The following is a 17784-nucleotide window of genomic DNA, read 5'->3' as shown; positions in this document are numbered from 1 at the left end:
GGAGGGAGGGAGGGAGGGAGGGAGGGAGGGAGGGAGGGAGGGAGGGAGGGAGGGAGGGAGGGAGGGAGGGGGAGAGAGAGAGAGAGAGAGAGAGAGAGAGAGAGAGAGAGAGAGAGAGAGAGAGAGAGAGAGAGAGAGAGAGAGAGAGAGAGAGAGAGAGAGAGAGAGAGAGAGAAAGGGAGGGGGTTGAGAGAGAAGTAGAAGGAAGAGTGCAGCAACAGCTTGTTTGCCCTTGTCATCTGTGGTAAGAGTAGCCAGGTTTTATTCACTACAATGGCGACAACGATGAGTAAGTTGCTCTAAAACTTTTCCTTTTATGATAATGCAACGTTAACAGTAAGTAGGCCTACTTAATAAAATCTTTTCTTTCCATAATTATACAAGTCATGTTTAGGAAACTCATGTTTTGGGGGGATTTCAAAACATTTTGTGGTACCACAAACAATGGATAGTCAGAAATATACATTTACAGACCACACCAGCAATGGATATCTTTTTTAGTTTTAATTGAAGGTAGAACAAGCATGAACAAATTAAGGAATGGAGTTGAGTGAGAGTCATCCAGGCAGAACACTCTGAAAGAGGCGGATGAGTCGTAAGGTGGCCTTGAATGGGCTTCTTGGAGCTTGGCCGATCCCCATCAAGGCTGCTGGATAGCAGAAGGGGAGATGCAGTGTAGAGGATATGGGAGAGGAGTTGGGGAGGGGGAGGGATGCAAAACTAGAGATGCATGAGATATTAGAGATACATGCAATATACCAATACTGGTATTTTGTATGTATTGCAGAGAACTAAAAGTGAGTGAATGTATTTGAATCCTTTCGTGTGGTGACACAGTAAGAACAAGGGCTCCATATACAGCTCTGGCATTGTTGTGAAATCTCAAGTTCAGCATGTGTCGTTTACACAGTAACTCGGTGCCCAAGGATATACTTCTTCCCATCTGTTTTCCCCAGCTCTCTTATGGACTTCTTCTGTAGTTCAAGTTGTATTTATATCAGGCTACTAACTAGCCTGAGTTATATGTTGGATTATCTGATGAGGATCAGGTGTGTAAATTATATGGTAATCTGGTGCGTAGGCATGGGTGTTGTGGTATGGTCATCTCCTACTGAACCTCAGTCAATTGCAAGTCCATTAAAGAAAAATCTCAATTTGTCGATGTATTATAATTTTTTAACTTATTTTTTTATTCATATATTTACAAATGTACATGACGATGACACCAATGGTTTCCACTAAAGTTGCAACTGATGTAAAACTGTTTCCCTCTGATTTTAGGCTTACAGAACATCACTCTGAATGTCACCCTGGGGGCATCTGAAGGGGCAAGACCAAACCTAAGCTGGCCGTCGACAATATCTCTGGTGATCCACTATGTGACATTTGTGACCGGCACCATTGGTAATGGTCTGGTCATCTATGTGACAGGGTACAGGATGACAAAAACAGTCAACTCAGTGTGGTTCCTCAACTTGGCCTTTACTGACTTCCTCTTCACCGCCTTTCGAATCATTAGCATCATTCACACAACTCACAATTTTGAGTGGATCTTTGGACCCTTTATGTGTAAGCTGAACAGCATGGTGAACGTGGTAAACATGTTCACCAGCATCTTCATCCTGGCGGCCATCAGTGTAGACCGCTGCCTGTGCATATGTGTGGTAGTATGGGCCCAGAATAAACGCACAACACGCAAGGCTGAGTTCACATGTGTTGGGATCTGGCTGGTCTCTTTGGTTTGCAGCATCCCTTACATTGTCAACCGAGAAACAATATTTCAAAACGGCAAAACATACTGCTATTCAAACATTACTCTTAAAGGACACAAGGACCTCATAGTGTTACGTTTTGTACTGGGATTCCTCATCCCTTTCGTAGTCATCATTGGGTCTTATGTCGCCATAGGAATGCGCACCAGACGCCTCAATAGGAAGAGACTAGGGCAAAGGTCTCTCCGCATCATCTTTGCAATCATCCTGGCTTTCTTTATATGCTGGCTGCCATTCCACGTGTTCCAGTTCACAGACTATTATTGTCGCGTGGTAGCAGTCAACCAAACTTTCGAATCTGTAGTGTATGGGGGTCTTACACTGTCCACTAGCCTGACGGTTTTCAACAGTTGCCTGAACCCCTTTCTTTATGTCTTCATGGGTGATGAGTTCCAGAGAAAGCTTCGTCAGTCTGTGTGCCTGGCCTTTGAGAGTACTTTTGCAGAGGACCTGGTCATATCATCTCGCTCCCTGACATCCTATCTGTCCCGGATCTCACGCAAGTCAGACTCTACTGCCCCCGAGCCAGAGACACAAGCATCTCCCCGATGGCCAACTCAGAGAAACTGTGACTGACTTCATCATAGAGGGGGGGGGGGGGGGGGGGGGGGGGGGGGAGCATGTCCTGAGGCAAGCACTCAGGCAAGCTACTTAGAATTTGACCGTTATCCAACGCTGATCTTTTCTATGTCGTTAATTCTTGAAGTGTAGATTGAAGTCTACATGTGGTGCAGTTCGACATTGAAACTGCTTAATGACAAGGTTTTTTCTTATCTGTTCTCTGATCGTTCACGTTTACATCTACTTCTTTGGAAATGGCTTGCATCTGTCAATTTGTGTTTAGAGTTTAACGAATCAGCAACAAAGAAGTGGTAGGAGCGATAGCTTACATCAAACCGATGCTTCCATCAAAACTGATCAAATACCTTTTGTAGTGATATATCTACACAGTAATAGATACATTATTGATAGAACACAATGAGTAAGACTAAACTATAAAGTGCATACGATCTTAGCTTCAATTAGATCTTAGCAACAATCGGTTAGACAGTATAAAAAAATATATAGTTGTCATGAAATGTAAATGTAACAAGGGCTAAAGGTTGTACTTGTACTCTGATAGCCTATAACGTAATAAAGACATGGGCCTATGTCATTTGTAGCCTGTCAATGTTCTCTTTTATTTGCATAGTAAATGTTTACTCAATTTCCATGTTTCACTAGGCCTATTTCCTTACAGTAGGCTACATGTGGAACTATATGACCTTTTCAAATAAATATAATATCCATACTTCATTTTCCTTGTTAGTTTGTTTGAGCATTATACTAAATAACTGTAGCCTACCTTTACAAAGTTGAGGTGACTATAAATATATTGAAGACTGAACTGTTTATCTTATTTGCGTCACTACAGTCAGTTCCAGGAATGAATGTTCCCCGGTCTACACTGAGAAAGAATAAGTAGATTTACATGAGATGACATTAATATGATTACATTAATATTATTGTGTATGTAGGTTGAATCAGTATCGTATGAAAATAAAAGCCCTGGCTTGAGTATGAACCACCAAAACAAAGGTATGTTATAGGCCCACATGTAAAGCTTTTGCTCTGCAGAAGTTAAACGGTTAAGTTGCATATAAATCAAAACTTTTCTTTTAACATTCATGACATAATCTATATACTGCACATTGACATAACTTGTTCAGTCAAATTCACAGAAGATTAAAAAAAAAACATTTTAGTAGTTTTTTGGCCTTGACTTTTAACGTGACACACTATGAAATTTCAGTACAACACTGAAAGATTCATAATATCAACAGAATGAATTACTGAAATTCAAAAGATTTATAAAAAAATTTGGCCAAGTTATCACTTTGATAAGATTCAGTTTAATCCCATTAAATCCAAATTACAATAGTAAATTCATAGAAATTGATTACATGTATGATTAATGAAATTAGCTACAATTTAAATATTCACATATATAAATGTATCATTTACATATTTAGGTAATCCTTGTCATAGACAAGAGTGACAAAATACTTTTTTACATTCAAGTTACATTTGTAGCAAAGAAACTGCATTTAGCTATCAAAAATAACAATGCACCACAACACTGCAATGCACCAAAATACCATCATATACTGGACTCATCATACCAGATACAGCTAGAAAACGATTGGCCAATTTGATTTATCTCAAATACATCCTCCCTTGTTTGAATATGCATGTATTGCAGAGAACTAAAAGTGGGTGAATGTCTTTGAATCCTTTCTTGAGGTGACACAGTAAGAACAAGGGCACCCTACGCCTCTGGCATGTTGCGAAATCTCAAGTCCAGCATGTGTTTACACAGTAACTCTATTGTGCCCAAGGATGATAGGATAGATTATCATTACATGGCTCCTCCCAGTCTTATTTTCCAGCGCTCTTATGGGCTTCTGCTGTAGGCTGGTTCAAGATGCCCTCAACGGTCATACATCTCCTTCATCTCCTTAAGGATCCGGATGCTTTCACTGTATCTCAACTGGTTTTTATTGGAGGATTCTTTCCATCTAAAAACACAATTGGATTCAAAGGTTAGAAGTTAAAGGTTAAATACTAGAAGCTATTTATTGTGGGTTAGATAGAGCTTTGCCTTCATCAAAACAACATTACAGAGTATCAAGATTTGATCACAATAGTAATGTTACAACAAATGAAGTTGTCAAGAGCGTACTTTTGCCTGATTCTTTTCCAGCGCTCCATGTGGTTATATATGAGAGGACCAGACACAGGGGCTGCATCTATTGGCTATACATATAAAAAATAAAATAAAACAATTAGAGAAAAAACTATGAACATTTGAATTTGATTGATACAAATGTATCTTGTACATGCTGCCCAATTAAAACAGTACCTTGGTGGTGGTGGTGGGCTTTTCTGTGGGCGGAATCCGCAGATTCACAGGGTCTCCAGAGGGGCTGATTGGACAGGAGGTAGGAGGAGGGAGGCGGTAAACATTCTGACCCTTACCATTCAGCATGTCTGTAACCTGGATATTTTGGAAATTCAGAAGAAAAACCTTAGTTGAACGCATGGACTTGAATATACTTCCGTAACATATAATTGCTAATGATACATTAATGTCTCCATTTGTTGTCAGCATACTGCTGCATGCAACATTACCTCGTCCTCTCCCATGCTGTGGGGGGGGCTAGGAGAAGCAGCTCTCTCTCTCACGGCAGGGTTGTTTCTCATCCAGGCACGGCATATAGGATATAGGGGGCTACTGGTGCTGAACTGGGCCAAGTCCACGCTGCGATCGAACAGCTTGATAATGTACGCGTCTGGCAGACATAGGGGTAATCGAATGGGAATAATGCAATGAGTAATATAAGGGAAACGTGACAAACCTCAAGTGATTGTCTCTGCAGGATTTGCAGAGAGATTGTATCATAAAAACCTGGTTTACTTTGCTTGTGTTGGTTAGTCTCTGATAAACCATCATCCATCTCCTTCCGTTTCTTCCTTCTGTGTTGTGGGAACTTGGATGCCTGCCTGTAAAAAACCATCGAAGAAGTTAGGGGCTTTCATTATCCAGTTATAGTCAAGAGAGGTTTCTGGAAACAGTCTTACCGCTTTCCAGCAGAGGATGGAGACAAATCCCTGGGGGGGGAAAAAACATGGAATCAGGATTGTAGGAGCCAAAATTGAATTATAAGGCAAAACATATTTAAAAATGTAATTCATACTTGTTTAATGAGTCTGACGCTATCTTTCCGGAATCATCTTCATTTTGTTCCCTGAAAAAGAATGTCCAATGAGATGTATTTAGCAGTTACTAAACATACACTATATAGACAAAAGTATTGAGACACCTACAGGAGATTTTATGACATCCCGTCCTAAATCCAGCTATAACAGGTTCCACTCTTCTGGGAAGGCTTTCTACAATATTTAGGAGTGCGTCTGTGGGAATTTGTGCCTATTCAGCCACAGGAGCATTAGGGAGTTAGGGCACTGCTGTTGGGTGATTAGACCTGGCTTGCAGATGACGTTATACAGCGAGGGTCTGTACGGAAACGTTTTGTTGATTTTGGTGTGAAAAAACTTGACCGGCCTGCACAGACCCCTGACCTAAACGCCATCAAACACATTTGGGATAAATTCTAACGGCATCTGCAAGCAAACAAAGCTGACACAGCAGGATCTATCAACTGGTTCGGTGTCTTACTTTTCACTGTCACTCTTCTCTACCAGTCCCTGTAGAACTGCATCCAGTCTGCCGCGAGCACCAGTCCCCTCTACATCTGCACATAGGGAGAAATCATATATGATTTGAGGACTACAGTAGCTAGAACTGAAAGTCACATTTTAAGGAAGAGAGGGCATCCATACCTGGCTTTTCGGTCTTGACCTTTACGTGATGCATGATGATTCTGAAAATTACAAGCAGACCATCAATAACTACAATAGCATGTGAAAGACAGAAAAAAATTCCCCTAAACTAACCTCAAAATGACGTTTACTAACATTTGTCTTTTATCGAGGAAAATGTATCACAGTGTCACAACAATGGGACAGGATTACACTACAGTCCTAACTAGTAGAATACACACTTTTGAGCAGGCAAATCTACTGAAAGTATATGACCCATATCAACACAAACAACATTGATATGTTCGGAGACATATTTGTTTTCTGAAACCACCTACCTAGAATGAAGTAAAAAAATACTGTACAGTTCGGTTTGTGCTAACGATGTTAGAGCTAGCTAGTTAAGCTAGCTGTTGATTGTCTAGCTAACAGTCCCAGACTAGGACTCCTACTAGTGCTAGCTCGGTTATGTGTTAGTTTAATAACTCCATTCGTCGGATACATTTTACATGAGCAATATGTCTAGCTGAGTATTTTAAATAATTTCAAACATTGTCAACAAGCGAGGTTGTGTACCTTATGTGGTCACTGGTGGCTAACTTGGTAACGTTCGGTGATTTAGCTCGACTTTGCACTTCTGCGCGCTACCTTGTAGACGTCTCTGCTAATTGCTGATTGGACGTAAAAAAACGAATTTTACGTTTGTCATTGGTTAATATTGACGTCGCTCTTTTGAAATTACTTTCGGATTGGCCGAAATGTGTTGTAGTAAATGACGTTTTACGTAAACAAACAAAACAATTCCACAATCTGTTAAAATATAGAATTATGGATTCTCACCAGTAAGATTGGTGGTTGCGTTGCTTTTTCTATGTATTTGTCAATTCGTGTTAATAGGTACACATTTACTGCCTTACGTATAATCTGTCTTTTGTCGTTTGGTACCTTGGTTACTGACAACGTAACTCAGCCAACGCGGAAGGCGGGCAATGTGACTGAGTAGCTTGCTGAGTTGTTTGTTAGAATAGTTTTATTCTTAAATCAGGAATCACAACAAACCCCTCTGCACAGAGGTTGCAAATTCAGTACACAGCTTCGGTAATATGAAGTCCAGGTGAGTTGATGGTAAAATCATTACTAGTTACTACTAGCTAGCAAATCACTTTAAGAAACCAGAAAAAAATATTGCACCAGCAGGAATATATGTTTGTTGATTTCAAAGCTTCAGCATTCTATTTTTCTTAGTGGTGGTGCCTTATTTACCAGGCAGAACCCATTCGTGCAAGATCCTCCTTTGGGAAAGGCACACTACAACCCCACCCGTACCCAGAAGCTTCCAAAGCAACAAAGGAAAACAGTAAGTTAACAAACATGAAGTGCTGTAGTCTGTAGACTCTAGTTTAGAGAATCCTCAACTGTTTCTTTAGAGCTTCCATGTACAGCATCTTGATTTCATTTTCCCACATCAGACTCTGAGTCCTGTTAGACTCACCAAGCCTTCCGGGTCACCGCCTGTCCAGACACTGTCTCTCAGCTCAAAGGACCAGCGCTTCCTAAGTGGAGCAAACCACTTAGTCCTCTGCCCCCCTCCTGCCACAGACACCCAGCCTAGTTTCTCAGAATCCTGGCCTTCAACCGATCTTGGGTCCTCCCCAGCCAACACAACTCCCTCACCCAATGCGGATGCTGTGACACAGGCAAAACAAGCAGGAAAGTCCATGGATCCTGATGGACGAGGAGATCAAGAAGATTCAGTGTTGGCAAAGTACAGGGCACTACATGAGAATGCACAATGGGACAGTTGAATACATGTTTTTGTGTGTTCGAAATCTTTAACTTCCCATTATGGCTCCCTGTCCTAGGTATGTTGAGCGCTTCCGTCATGGCCGACCTCAGAGCCGAGAGGAACGTCAACAGATGGGCGCTGGAACGAGCGAGGGGCAGGAGCCTTTCTGGTGGCTGTCACCCTCGCCGTTACCCTCCAGTTCTACGCCCACCCAAACCTCAGACAAAAGTACCTTGTTTTGATCATAGATATATATCTATGGTTTTGATGACCCGTTCAGAAGTTGCCTAAACAGTGTGTTTAGCAGGCACAATCCAGCTTACTTCCCGTTCTGATTTTCTTGTGAACAGAGTTCTCGTTTCGTTTGAAAAACGACCCCACGGCCTCCACTCTGAGCCCAGTCGGCAATCCTCAGCATGACTCCACCCTGTCCAACTGCACAAATCTCCTAGATCTCAGTGCTATGGTGAGTCAGAAAAACATGGATGTGGACAGTTTGTGGCTGGTCTTACTGTTCTTTCAGAATAAATGCATCCAATAAGGACATACTTTGTCTTTCACTACTCTTCCTATCACATATAGGATGCTGTTCTGCCAATAGAAAGTCTGCATACATTTACATTTAGCAGACACTCTTATCCAGAGTGACTTACAGTAAGTACAGGGACATTCCCCCCGAGGCAAGTAGGGTGAAGTGCCTTGCCCAAGGACACAACGTCATTCGTACGGGCAAAATTGAACCGGCAACCTTATGATTAATAGCCCGATTCCCTAACCACTCGACCATCTGACCCTGCATAGCACACTGGTGGCTAAAAGCAACATCAACAAATGTGCTTGACAGTGTCAGCTTACCTTAAAATACAAGAGAATGGCAGAAAGGCACTTCATGCAAACTCTGCTCTGTGAAGGATAAATATTTAAAGACCACAACTATACACAACATGTCCTAGCAAACGTCTGTGTTTATTTGAATCCTTGAGAAGTCATTTCCATGGACGTCGCCTGATACATTTGTTTCCATAGACACCACATCAGCAGAAGAAAGACAGGCCTATCCCAAATGCCCCCAACCATTAGAGGTACTTTTAAAACACTTTTGTGATGCTGTGTCTAATGCAATGAACCCCCCCCTCCCCTCCACACAAACACACATCCCGATTCCCAGGGCCTGTCTGACTCTTCCCATGGTTACCTTGGTGACTCGGATATACTGCAGCTGCAAGAGAGAGCCAACAGACTGCTACACAGAAGGTACAAATGACTTGGGATTGGGACACTAACCAATTGTTTTGATACACAATTTTATTGGTGGGACAATTTTTCTTGGTTTCCCCATCCCTAACATAGACTGATAAATGTCCTAATAAGGCATTTGTTGAATAATGTGACCATTCTATTTAGCAAATATATTCCTGGCAGTTCCAGTCTTTGTCCCATAAGTAGCATTAATGGTATACCATTGATGCCTCACAATCAATTAAATGCTTTGGTTTTACTACCAAAACCATCTGTGCAGTTTATTACTCAATTAAATCATTTATTTCAGAATCAAACTGAAATCAAAATCATGCCTAATGATTGTAAATTGTTTTGTGTTTGGTCTGCACTCAAACGTTCTTGAATTTTTGATTCCAGCGAGCACTCTGTCAGCAGTGGGTCTGTGCCCATCAGCTCTGAAGGCCTGGCCTGTTCAGACTTCTCCTCCCCTGTCAGTGTAGATGAGCCAGTCCGCAGGCCTGCCATTCCCAGTCTCATCGACTCCACCACTGGTAGGCCATATCCAGTGCAGTGACACGCTGCATGTATTCCTAGATGTCTCATTGATGAGTTTCCTCTTAACCCTTGTGTCATCTTCGGGTCATTCTGACCCATCAGTCATTGTGACCCACCGTCGTATTGCGACAACTTTACCGCATACAAATACAAAGTGAAGCTTTTTCTTTTAACCGTTGGGCTGTCTCAGACCCCCCACATTGCAAAGGTTAAAAGAAAATTATTTTTATTTGTTTTCGTATTGGGTAAACACAACGATGGTTCGTTATGAACCATTGGGTCGTGTGACCCGAAGGCAGCACAAGGGTTACGATATAGGTCTTCACCAAGAAACATATATCCTAGACCAGGCACGGCCCTAACTGCCCTGTTGTGCAATCTTAATCAAACCTACAGTGAATCCAAGGACGGCTTCCTTTCATGCTAACCCCGTCCTTAAACCTCTTGGTCATTCTGCGAATCGCACACGCCCTGAGGAGGATATCCTGTTCCAGTGGCGTCTAAGGAGAAAGATGGAAAATGCCAGACTGTGGCCACAGTCACTTTCACAACAGCCACAGTCAGCCATCTGGCAGGATCATAAGGTATTTAGAGCTACACCTGCCACTAACACTCCTGCCCACAAGTTTCAAAATCTCTTCACAAATTGAAATGTGGAAACATTCATCTTTTTGAGCTTTGATTCTACCCCCAGATCGTCTTTCCTGCTGATCGCATGCGTAGAGGCACACCTCACTTCACCCCTGCCCCTCAGGACACAGAGTCTGCCCCCCATGGACCATGCGGCCCAGAACCGGCACCTTCTCTCGTGCCTTCTTTTCCCATCTCCAGCCCCACTGTGTCCAAACTGCTGTCTGATGCCCCCGTCCCAGCCCACATGCACCTCCTCTGCGATGTCCTGCCCTGCCCCGACCGGCCTTCACCGCAGCCAGTGCGCCGGAAAAGCCCCCAGAGATGGCAGGTTTCTGTGAGTAACATAGCCCCAAGGCAGCCCTCGGGTCCAGCCAACTCAGCAGACACCTCCACGGAGGAGCCCGCCAGTAAACACGAGTCCTCCCCCCCACCTGCTTCATCTGAGACGACGGGGGAGGAGTGGGTGGATGAGCAGAGGAGGGCTGAGGGGCAAAAGACCAAGGAGGCTCCTCCGAGGAAGCATGTGGAGCAGTCCGAGAAGCAGCCAGGGACATCCAGCAGAAAGAAAAAGAAGAAAACGGCAAGGTGAGACTCGTTTGTTTTATCAACCGAAACCCATTTCAGATCCATTCGTTGTGTTTTAGGGAAGTTGAATATCTGCAGGGTTCGTGGGGACCATGCTGAGAGGCCCGTCTATACAGACAAAAGCCTAGCAGCAGTTCACCAGCGCAGGAGTCCAGACAGGGCCCACACATGGAGGGAGGACAACAGCAGGGATCCTGGACGGCAGGAGAGAGCTCAGGGGTTGACCAGAGAAGGCCGCCCAGGAGACTGTGCGCCACCCCCCTCCCCCATCCACAGCGCCCTGGGACAGGTCAGTACTTTCTGAGAAGTACGAGCATGACTTGGACTATTCTCGGACGGCAACACATTTTGTCAGCTGACCCCTTCCGAGTCACCATTCTAGGTATTTCATTGATATAAAAGCCTGTCAGTGCAGCACCGGTACATTTCAGCTGAGGGAAGGATCTAATGTCGCCCTGGCAGGTCATATCAGGGGTTCTGTTTCCTACCCCGGATTCACCCCCGGGCCCCAGGACCCCCATGTCCCTGGACTCCCCGCGGTACACCCCTCCCGCACCCCCACAATCCCCTGCTGCCCTGGCCAGCGTGCAGCCACCCACGGAGGTCATCTCCCAGCTGCTGCAAGAGGCTGAAGGTGAGCAGGAAGGGATCTAAGACTTTTGACCCCGTTCTTTAAATAGATGCCAGTCACTGTGTGGTCCACTAGGCTTAAACCTCCTCTTCCTCAGCTCTAAAAAAAAATATATATATTCATATTTATTTTGCCATTAATATCCACCTTTGGGGGCCAGTGTGTCTTGTGTCAGACACGTGAAGGCATGAGGACCATTTTGGAGGCTACAAATGTAATAAAACACTGCCCTCTATTGTAGACTTGCAATTATATCATGGACCAGTGCCAATGAGCTCCAGCAAGCTGTAGTCACTAACTGTTATAGCCTGGTAATGCCCTGTACATATTTGACTATTTATACCTGTGTACACTGAACATGTGTCCATACAAATGCATTGGTGGAAATGAAAATATTTGATTTAAAGTGTATTCCCCATCAGTGTATTCAACTGTATTATATTTTATGATAAAATGTTACATTGTCATTATTGCTTATTTTTTAAGATTCAGATGAGAAGGAGTTTGAAGATGACCCCTTACTTCAAGTCCTTCGGAAACAGAGAAGATGGGTGAAAGAACAATTGAGGCAAGTTGGTATGTCTTAGCCTCACCTTCATGAACAATAAGCATCTACTGTAGACATACTACAGTCAACAACATCTATTGGTGCGCCTCCCTTTTCATATAGCACTGATATTGCCTTCGTGAATCAAGACTGTTGGCTTAGGATTTAAGCAACCATGACTAAGCTCTAAAATTAGAATAATTTCTCTCTGTTTCAGGGAGGTAGACTCACTGTTGGAAGACCTCCAAGAGGAATGATAGCCGCTGGTGAGAATAAAGGAAAACAGCGCAGAAGCGTTTTTAACATAATTTGTAAATAAATATATTGTGCATTTATTTATGTGACAACAATAAATATTTGGTAAATATACATCAACATTTGTGGTGTCTTATAGTGCATCAATACTTAAACATGTCCACTGTTTAAATTGTATTACATAATATTTACAACGAATAGCTGTTTTCATAAAACATTAAGATTGATGAGTAACTATTGCTTTAACGATAGATGTATTAGGAGTTGGAATCAGTTCTGTATGTACAAAGCTTAGAGAACAGGGTGTTTTTGTGATGATGCCAGGATGCTAATGTGTGTTCTGGCACGTGCAGAAGCTTCTCCGAGAGGGTTTGCTTATGTAAGTGGTGGAGGATGGAGGCTTTGTGCCTGCATGTCCATATCAGTTCATTTTGAAGGCTTTTGTCATCATGTGTTTTGGCTTTTTAGAAGTGGTAGGTGTGTGGATGTGTGTTTGTTATGGTTGCGAATTGGCCAGGGGTCTCGACTCCTCGCCCTGCAGCAGTGGTGCTGATATGATGAGAACGCCGTCAGGAGAGACGGCAGACTCCAAGGCCATGGTGTCCACTCCGTCTGGGATCCTGTACCGCCGGTTAAACTGCCTCGTCACCATCCCAGCCCCATCCTTGAAAACACAGACCATAGAACACTTACAGGAATGCACGCTTTGGGACTTGTGTAAAAAAAAATAAAAAAAAAATAAAACTGTTTTGACAACCCCAGCTGATTCACTGGGCTGTTGTGTCAGCCAGTTAGCGTATGGATTATGCAAAGAGGACAGCTCTTGTGCAAGCGAGCACACGTACCTTTTTTTCCTCATGCTTTCCCTGCACCTCCACAAAGTGACCGGTTACCCTGACCATGAGCTCCTCTGGGTTAAAGAGCTTCACATCAACCTGAACCACGAATCCATTGTGATCACAGTTCACCTGCCAACATGAGAAATACATGGTCATCTATTAGTACTAAAGTGAAATTGGGAGTCCTTGCTGTCGCAGCTTCTTGCTCCATCTTTTCACGACCACTCATGTTAATCCAACAGTTTTTTGTTTTGCAAGTTACATTGGTCAGAAAGAATGACATTATCAAGTTGCTCGTGTTAATCTACTTACACGTTTATTTTTTTTATATTTAAAGACTTAAAGAATAAAATTCCCCTTCAGAAGAAGTTTGAGGATATTTGCATTGGACTAGCTTCACCATCTAACTGAAAGGAATCGTTTCTGGAATGTGTTTCATTACCTGCGCAGTCCCAGTCTTTTCAGCTGCTGGAAGTAATAACTCGGAGGGATAGGTTCCAAACGTGCGTGGAATCAGCGGAGGTATGACCCGCTCCCATGGGATACCGCTTGCAGGAAATGTAGGCGGCAAATAGAAATCCATTGCACGTCTGAGAAACAAAACGTTGGGTTGTGTCTCAAATTCACCCTCGCACAGCATTGTTGAAGGAATGGACTGAAGAGTCTGAGAGTGATGACTTTTACGTTGCTGTTCAAGTGAGCTTTGAAAACCTTGTGTGGGTGAAATATTTAGACTTCAAATGAGTTGTTACTTACCAGTATGAGATGCCTGCAAGTCCCTGTTAGTCCTGACTGCCAAGAGAAGACTTTACACCCGTGCGTCTGTGCTTGACCCCTTTCTGGCAATTGGTGGAGCCAGTGTGGTTACAGTGTGTATTTATGGTGGTGGAGTTACATAAGAAGTTGGGAACTATTCGCTGGGGGCACCTTGACGTTCTTTACTGGATTGGTTACACATCAACTGGGAATTAAGCCATTCTTTTGTGGTGTGATGCTTTTTTCATTCAACACCACACTTACAGTGCCTGTTGTTTTCGCTTATTAGGCTCCTGCTTACCAGTTTGGTCTGTCTGTTTTGACTGGCCCAAAAATAAGTTCAAAGACTGCCTGCCGTCTGTGCAGGTCATCAGATTCACATGGTAGAGCATGTGCAATAATATAAGCTCCCTCATATTTCTTATAATTAGATACTCTTGATGCACATATTTTAAAGCATAATAAGCACCGAATGTTCACAATCTTTACAACAGTTCTCTCCATTAATTATTCATGAATTCCCTGACTGTAAAGAAACTAAGCAATAAATACATTTGGATTGGCAGCAATATGTGAGAATTGTTAGCATATCAAATATACACCTGGGATTAAATCAAGCTAAAAAGTCTATTTCATTCAGCATTTAATTTGATTTGTTTGTTCAAATAAAATTAAGAGATAACTGGAGACAACACTTTATTCCTTTTCATAAGTCAATTTAAATCATTCTGTCCCACAGGAATGTCAGTGACCTTAACAGTGGATTATGTTCCTAACCAGGATGTCCTTCCAGACCGTGGACAAATGTCCACACGTTGCTTACGTGTGCCGTTCCCCATGACGCATCATCACACCTGATTCTTCTTTTATTTATTGCACCATGACCCCTAGTACTGACAGACGTGACTTCGAAATGCTCTGAGACTAAACAACCAAGTGTTAGGTGTTGATGGGAACATGCCCTTCCTGTTTGTGGCGTCTGTCAGTATTATAGAGCCTGTCATTTTAAGCTGAGTGACTAAAAATGGCACCAACCATGATCCAGAACAGGGAGGGAGTAGAGCAGGGGGGCTTTCTCTCCAGACCTATTGAGTTTCACAATAGGCGCCTAAGAGATCAACTCAAGGCACTTAAAAGACTAATGCTGCAATCCCACTCTGGTGGTGTGATCACATGAACTGAAACAACTGTGTAAAAACAGCCAATTATACTGAGTTCTAACTATTGAGGCGTGAGGACTATTTTTACAGTTATGAGAGCTCAAAGCTCAAATTGAATCATAAACTAAACACTCATTAAAAACCACTGTGGCTCTGTTGTTCTGGAAAGCTATTCACCTGCCACAAATTACTCAAATCAATCTACGTACTAGGAGAGGTATCCTGTTGTAAGAACACAAAAAGGCACATATAATTTAGAAAGTTAATGGACGTACGATTTATTTGTCATACATACACTCGTAAAAAAGGTTCTAAAGTGTACAACTTTCCACACACTAAAATGTTAACCTTTTGAATCAACTAGAACATTTTGAGAAAGGTGCAGTCGTATTTCCCCATTCATTAAAATCAAGGAAATAACAATGATTAGCCTATGCATGGTTCCTATGCTACTTATGCCAATCAACTCTGCTGTTGTCTATATTAGTACAGTAGCCCGATACACCCATAACTATTTCAGTCAAAGGATAATTTTTTTACAGATCTACATGGGACATGCTTTGGTTGTTATGTGGATCATCAGTGACTTTCAGTTTTCTCCATGTCGTGCTTCTCATGGTATGCCCAGTGGAATTGTGAAGGAGAGATAATCTGCCACCTCTCCCCACTGTGCTCTGAAGTGTTGGAATATGGTTATCCATGTAGTGAGTACCGCTACCCATAATAGCAACCCTAACGCTGATCGCTTTACATCTGGAAAATAAGAATTCAAATAGATCCCGTTGTTAGTCACTACTTGCTAGTGTGCAGTTATGAGACATTGAAAGCCTATAATGAACACATCTTGGTTCTAAGATAAAAGTATATTTGTGCAACGTTCTCACAGATTGTGTCGTTTTAAACCTTGTCCACTAACTGATATAGAACACTTACATGTTTTGATCTGGAGTTGTTCGGTGTATGCCGGCTTCACAAAAGCTTCTCTGAAAAACCACACTACATTCACCAACCACAAGAACGGAAGGAAGGCAAACCCACCTGAGAAAAACAGACACAACGCTACTAAAGAACAGGCATATTATAGACAGTCATTTGAACATCACCCATTTACACTACAAATGTGTGATAAGATCAAGAATACCACCACCAGAAACACACTACTTTGACTCTAGACTTTGGGGGGGGGGGGGGGGACGACGACGACACACACAAGTATCAGCCACACTTTGTTATTAAGTATGGGAGAGAGCTACGCTGCTCTGCCCAGTCTTACCGAGGTAATATTTCCTGCATAAGCCGAGTTTCTCCTCATTGGGTAGGCGTTCTAAATTCATGCTGCTTTCCTGTAATTTGACTCACAGTAGCGGACAGTTGGGATATACTTTCTTGGACACCTGGAAATGAAACACTTATTGTTAATAGGTTTTTAGATTGAGTCATAGATACTGAAAACATAATTGAATAATTCAATTGCCATTCACCCATTATGACCGCTGAGAACAATGGTGTAACTGTTCTCTTTACAATGCACTACCAAGTACAATCTCAGTTCACATAAAGGCCTTGTGTCAATCCGTCATTAATAACACACTGCCCCCTATAGGAAATTGCGTGCAAAGTCGAAACATCACTTCTCGAAAAGTAGCATATTAATATGTCAGTCGACATTTCATCAAAATTCCTTAATATATGGTCAAATCAAATATCTCAGTATACAACACAATTATTGGCCAAATTGACATTCACTAACTGTGCTATTCAGGTTAGCTTGCTAGCTAGGCTACGCCTTTTCACGTAACCTACAATGGCTGTCTACCTGCTTTATGGCGTTCACTGTGTAACACAAGGACATTAGTGATTTTCTGTGTATTTTACCTGAGTGGTTACTGTATACAGCACTCAATTTTCTGTTCGATTCTCTGCTTAAAATTCTTACCGACGTTCAAACTCGCATTTAACAGCTCAAAACAAAAGAAAATTCCTTTCCACTTGTTCCGCTTCCTGCACGACGTACACGTGACGTATTTTCAGAGTATACAACGTAATTTGATTTGGACTCCCGGGCCATCCCCCGGTACCTTAACATTTCACGTCCAATCCAATTGGTTAATGTCTCTACAATTAAACTTTAAAACACATGTTTCTTATATAAGAGGGAGTAGTTATTCGAAAATGATTTATTTTTCATTTACAATAATATATAGCTTAACTATTACATACATTTAATAATAAGTAACACTGTAAAAAAAATCTATATATATAATAATAATATTTATATTTAATTTCACAAAGTCAGTGTATAATGTAATGACAATGTAGTAACGCAAAATTTTTCGGCACGCGTAGGTGAAACACGCATACGGGGGCGACAACCAAAAGGTATAGAAGCGAGAGCGCCATGACCATTCACAAAATAGTAAAATTTCTACTTGGGAATCTGGGTTTTGTAGTTGATCGTCAAGTACAGTTTTGTTTTATTCTGAATGTGGAGTAGCCAGTTGACCGTCTACACGAGATTAGGTGTCCCATTATTTGCATTTGATTTAATACTACTATTTTCAAATATAAATTAGGCTATACATGCAGATTATATATCCCTTTGCACGTAACGTTGTCAAATCCGTATCTAAAAGACTCACTTTCCCAGCAGTATTGCGGTGCCCCCCTCCCTAACTCGCGCCT

General features: G+C 42.2%; 5 protein-coding genes across 10 annotated transcripts; 2 read left to right on the top strand and 3 right to left on the bottom strand.

The window, feature by feature from the left end:
• The first annotated feature begins 273 nt into the window (after positions 1-273).
• On the top strand, positions 274-2348 carry LOC136944944 (chemerin-like receptor 1). The gene is made up of 2 exons (XM_067238906.1): positions 274-289; positions 1282-2348. The coding sequence occupies exons 1-2, from the start codon at positions 274-276 to the stop codon at positions 2346-2348; spliced, it is 1083 nt and encodes a 360-aa protein (XP_067095007.1).
• Positions 2349-3532: 1184 nt separating this feature from the next.
• Positions 3533-6770, bottom strand: lin37 (lin-37 DREAM MuvB core complex component). Of its 4 annotated transcripts, none has more exons than XM_067238913.1 (10): positions 6711-6770; positions 6156-6196; positions 5992-6067; positions 5510-5560; positions 5394-5423; positions 5230-5315; positions 4926-5104; positions 4675-4809; positions 4495-4568; positions 3533-4330 (listed from the first exon to the last, which is right to left on the bottom strand). In XM_067238913.1, exons 2-10 carry the CDS (start codon positions 6187-6189, stop codon positions 4243-4245), a joined length of 753 nt encoding a protein of 250 aa, XP_067095014.1. In that variant the 5' UTR covers positions 6190-6196; positions 6711-6770; the 3' UTR covers positions 3533-4242. The 4 variants fall into 4 exon arrangements, with proteins under 4 accessions (XP_067095014.1, XP_067095016.1, XP_067095017.1 ...); XM_067238915.1 differs by having other exon boundaries at positions 4944-5104; XM_067238916.1 differs by having other exon boundaries at positions 4944-5104; positions 6473-6759.
• A 347-nt stretch (positions 6771-7117) lies between these two features.
• proser3 (proline and serine rich 3) lies at positions 7118-12431 on the top strand. Of its 2 annotated transcripts, none has more exons than XM_067238901.1 (13): positions 7118-7248; positions 7380-7491; positions 7604-7899; positions 7997-8148; positions 8271-8386; positions 9089-9174; positions 9559-9692; positions 10093-10280; positions 10391-10914; positions 10993-11203; positions 11377-11548; positions 12032-12121; positions 12310-12431. In XM_067238901.1, the coding sequence occupies exons 1-13, from the start codon at positions 7238-7240 to the stop codon at positions 12315-12317; spliced, it is 2100 nt and encodes a 699-aa protein (XP_067095002.1). In that variant the 5' UTR covers positions 7118-7237; the 3' UTR covers positions 12318-12431. The 2 variants fall into 2 exon arrangements, with proteins under 2 accessions (XP_067095002.1, XP_067095001.1); XM_067238900.1 differs by having other exon boundaries at positions 12032-12113; positions 12310-12371.
• Positions 12432-12433: 2 nt separating this feature from the next.
• On the bottom strand, positions 12434-14425 carry hspb6 (heat shock protein, alpha-crystallin-related, b6). Of its 2 annotated transcripts, XM_067238918.1 has the most exons (4): positions 13943-14425; positions 13629-13776; positions 13193-13315; positions 12435-13011 (listed from the first exon to the last, which is right to left on the bottom strand). In XM_067238918.1, the coding sequence occupies exons 2-4, from the start codon at positions 13767-13769 to the stop codon at positions 12844-12846; spliced, it is 432 nt and encodes a 143-aa protein (XP_067095019.1). In that variant the 5' UTR covers positions 13770-13776; positions 13943-14425; the 3' UTR covers positions 12435-12843. The 2 variants fall into 2 exon arrangements, with proteins under 2 accessions (XP_067095018.1, XP_067095019.1); XM_067238917.1 differs by lacking the exon at positions 13943-14425 and having other exon boundaries at positions 12434-13011; positions 13629-13891.
• A 918-nt stretch (positions 14426-15343) lies between these two features.
• Positions 15344-17107, bottom strand: psenen (presenilin enhancer, gamma-secretase subunit). The gene is made up of 4 exons (XM_067238919.1): positions 16978-17107; positions 16376-16496; positions 16036-16140; positions 15344-15855 (listed from the first exon to the last, which is right to left on the bottom strand). Exons 2-4 carry the CDS (start codon positions 16434-16436, stop codon positions 15716-15718), a joined length of 306 nt encoding a protein of 101 aa, XP_067095020.1. The 5' UTR covers positions 16437-16496; positions 16978-17107; the 3' UTR covers positions 15344-15715.
• Positions 17108-17784: the final 677 nt, after the last annotated feature.

Source organism: Osmerus mordax, chromosome 6, assembly GCF_038355195.1.
Source record: "Osmerus mordax isolate fOsmMor3 chromosome 6, fOsmMor3.pri, whole genome shotgun sequence".
In the NCBI taxonomy this organism is placed as follows: domain Eukaryota; kingdom Metazoa; phylum Chordata; class Actinopteri; order Osmeriformes; family Osmeridae; genus Osmerus; species Osmerus mordax.
The sequence above is the reverse complement of the archived record's forward strand: the minus strand, read 5'-3'. Positions and strand labels throughout refer to the sequence as shown.

Bases quoted from the DNA above. Each gene is read 5' to 3' on its own strand.
- proser3 (XM_067238900.1), top strand. The intron at 7,900-7,996 runs GTACAGGGCACT...TCCCTGTCCTAG, and splicing joins GAAGATTCAGTGTTGGCAAA to GTATGTTGAGCGCTTCCGTC. The intron at 8,387-9,088 runs GTGAGTCAGAAA...CCCGATTCCCAG, and splicing joins TCCTAGATCTCAGTGCTATG to GGCCTGTCTGACTCTTCCCA.
- lin37 (XM_067238913.1), bottom strand. From the start codon at position 6,189: ATGCATCACGTAAAGGTCAAGACCGAAAAGCCAG. The intron at 4,569-4,674 runs GTACTGTTTTAA...TTATATGTATAG, and splicing joins AGCCCACCACCACCACCAAG to CCAATAGATGCAGCCCCTGT. The intron at 4,331-4,494 runs GTACGCTCTTGA...TTGTGTTTTTAG, and splicing joins TGGAAAAGAATCAGGCAAAA to ATGGAAAGAATCCTCCAATA.
- hspb6 (XM_067238917.1), bottom strand. From the start codon at position 13,826: ATGCTGTGCGAGGGTGAATTTGAGACACAACCCAACGTTTTGTTTCTC. The intron at 13,316-13,628 runs GTAATGAAACAC...TCATGTTGGCAG, and splicing joins AAAAGACTGGGACTGCGCAG to GTGAACTGTGATCACAATGG. The intron at 13,012-13,192 runs GTACGTGTGCTC...TGTGTTTTCAAG, and splicing joins GAAAGCATGAGGAAAAAAAG to GATGGGGCTGGGATGGTGAC.
- psenen (XM_067238919.1), bottom strand. From the start codon at position 16,436: ATGAATTTAGAACGCCTACCCAATGAGGAGAAACTCGGCTTATGCAGG. The intron at 16,141-16,375 runs GTAAGACTGGGC...TGTTTTTCTCAG, and splicing joins ATGCAGGAAATATTACCTCG to GTGGGTTTGCCTTCCTTCCG. The intron at 15,856-16,035 runs GTAAGTGTTCTA...CTTATTTTCCAG, and splicing joins ACAACTCCAGATCAAAACAT to ATGTAAAGCGATCAGCGTTA.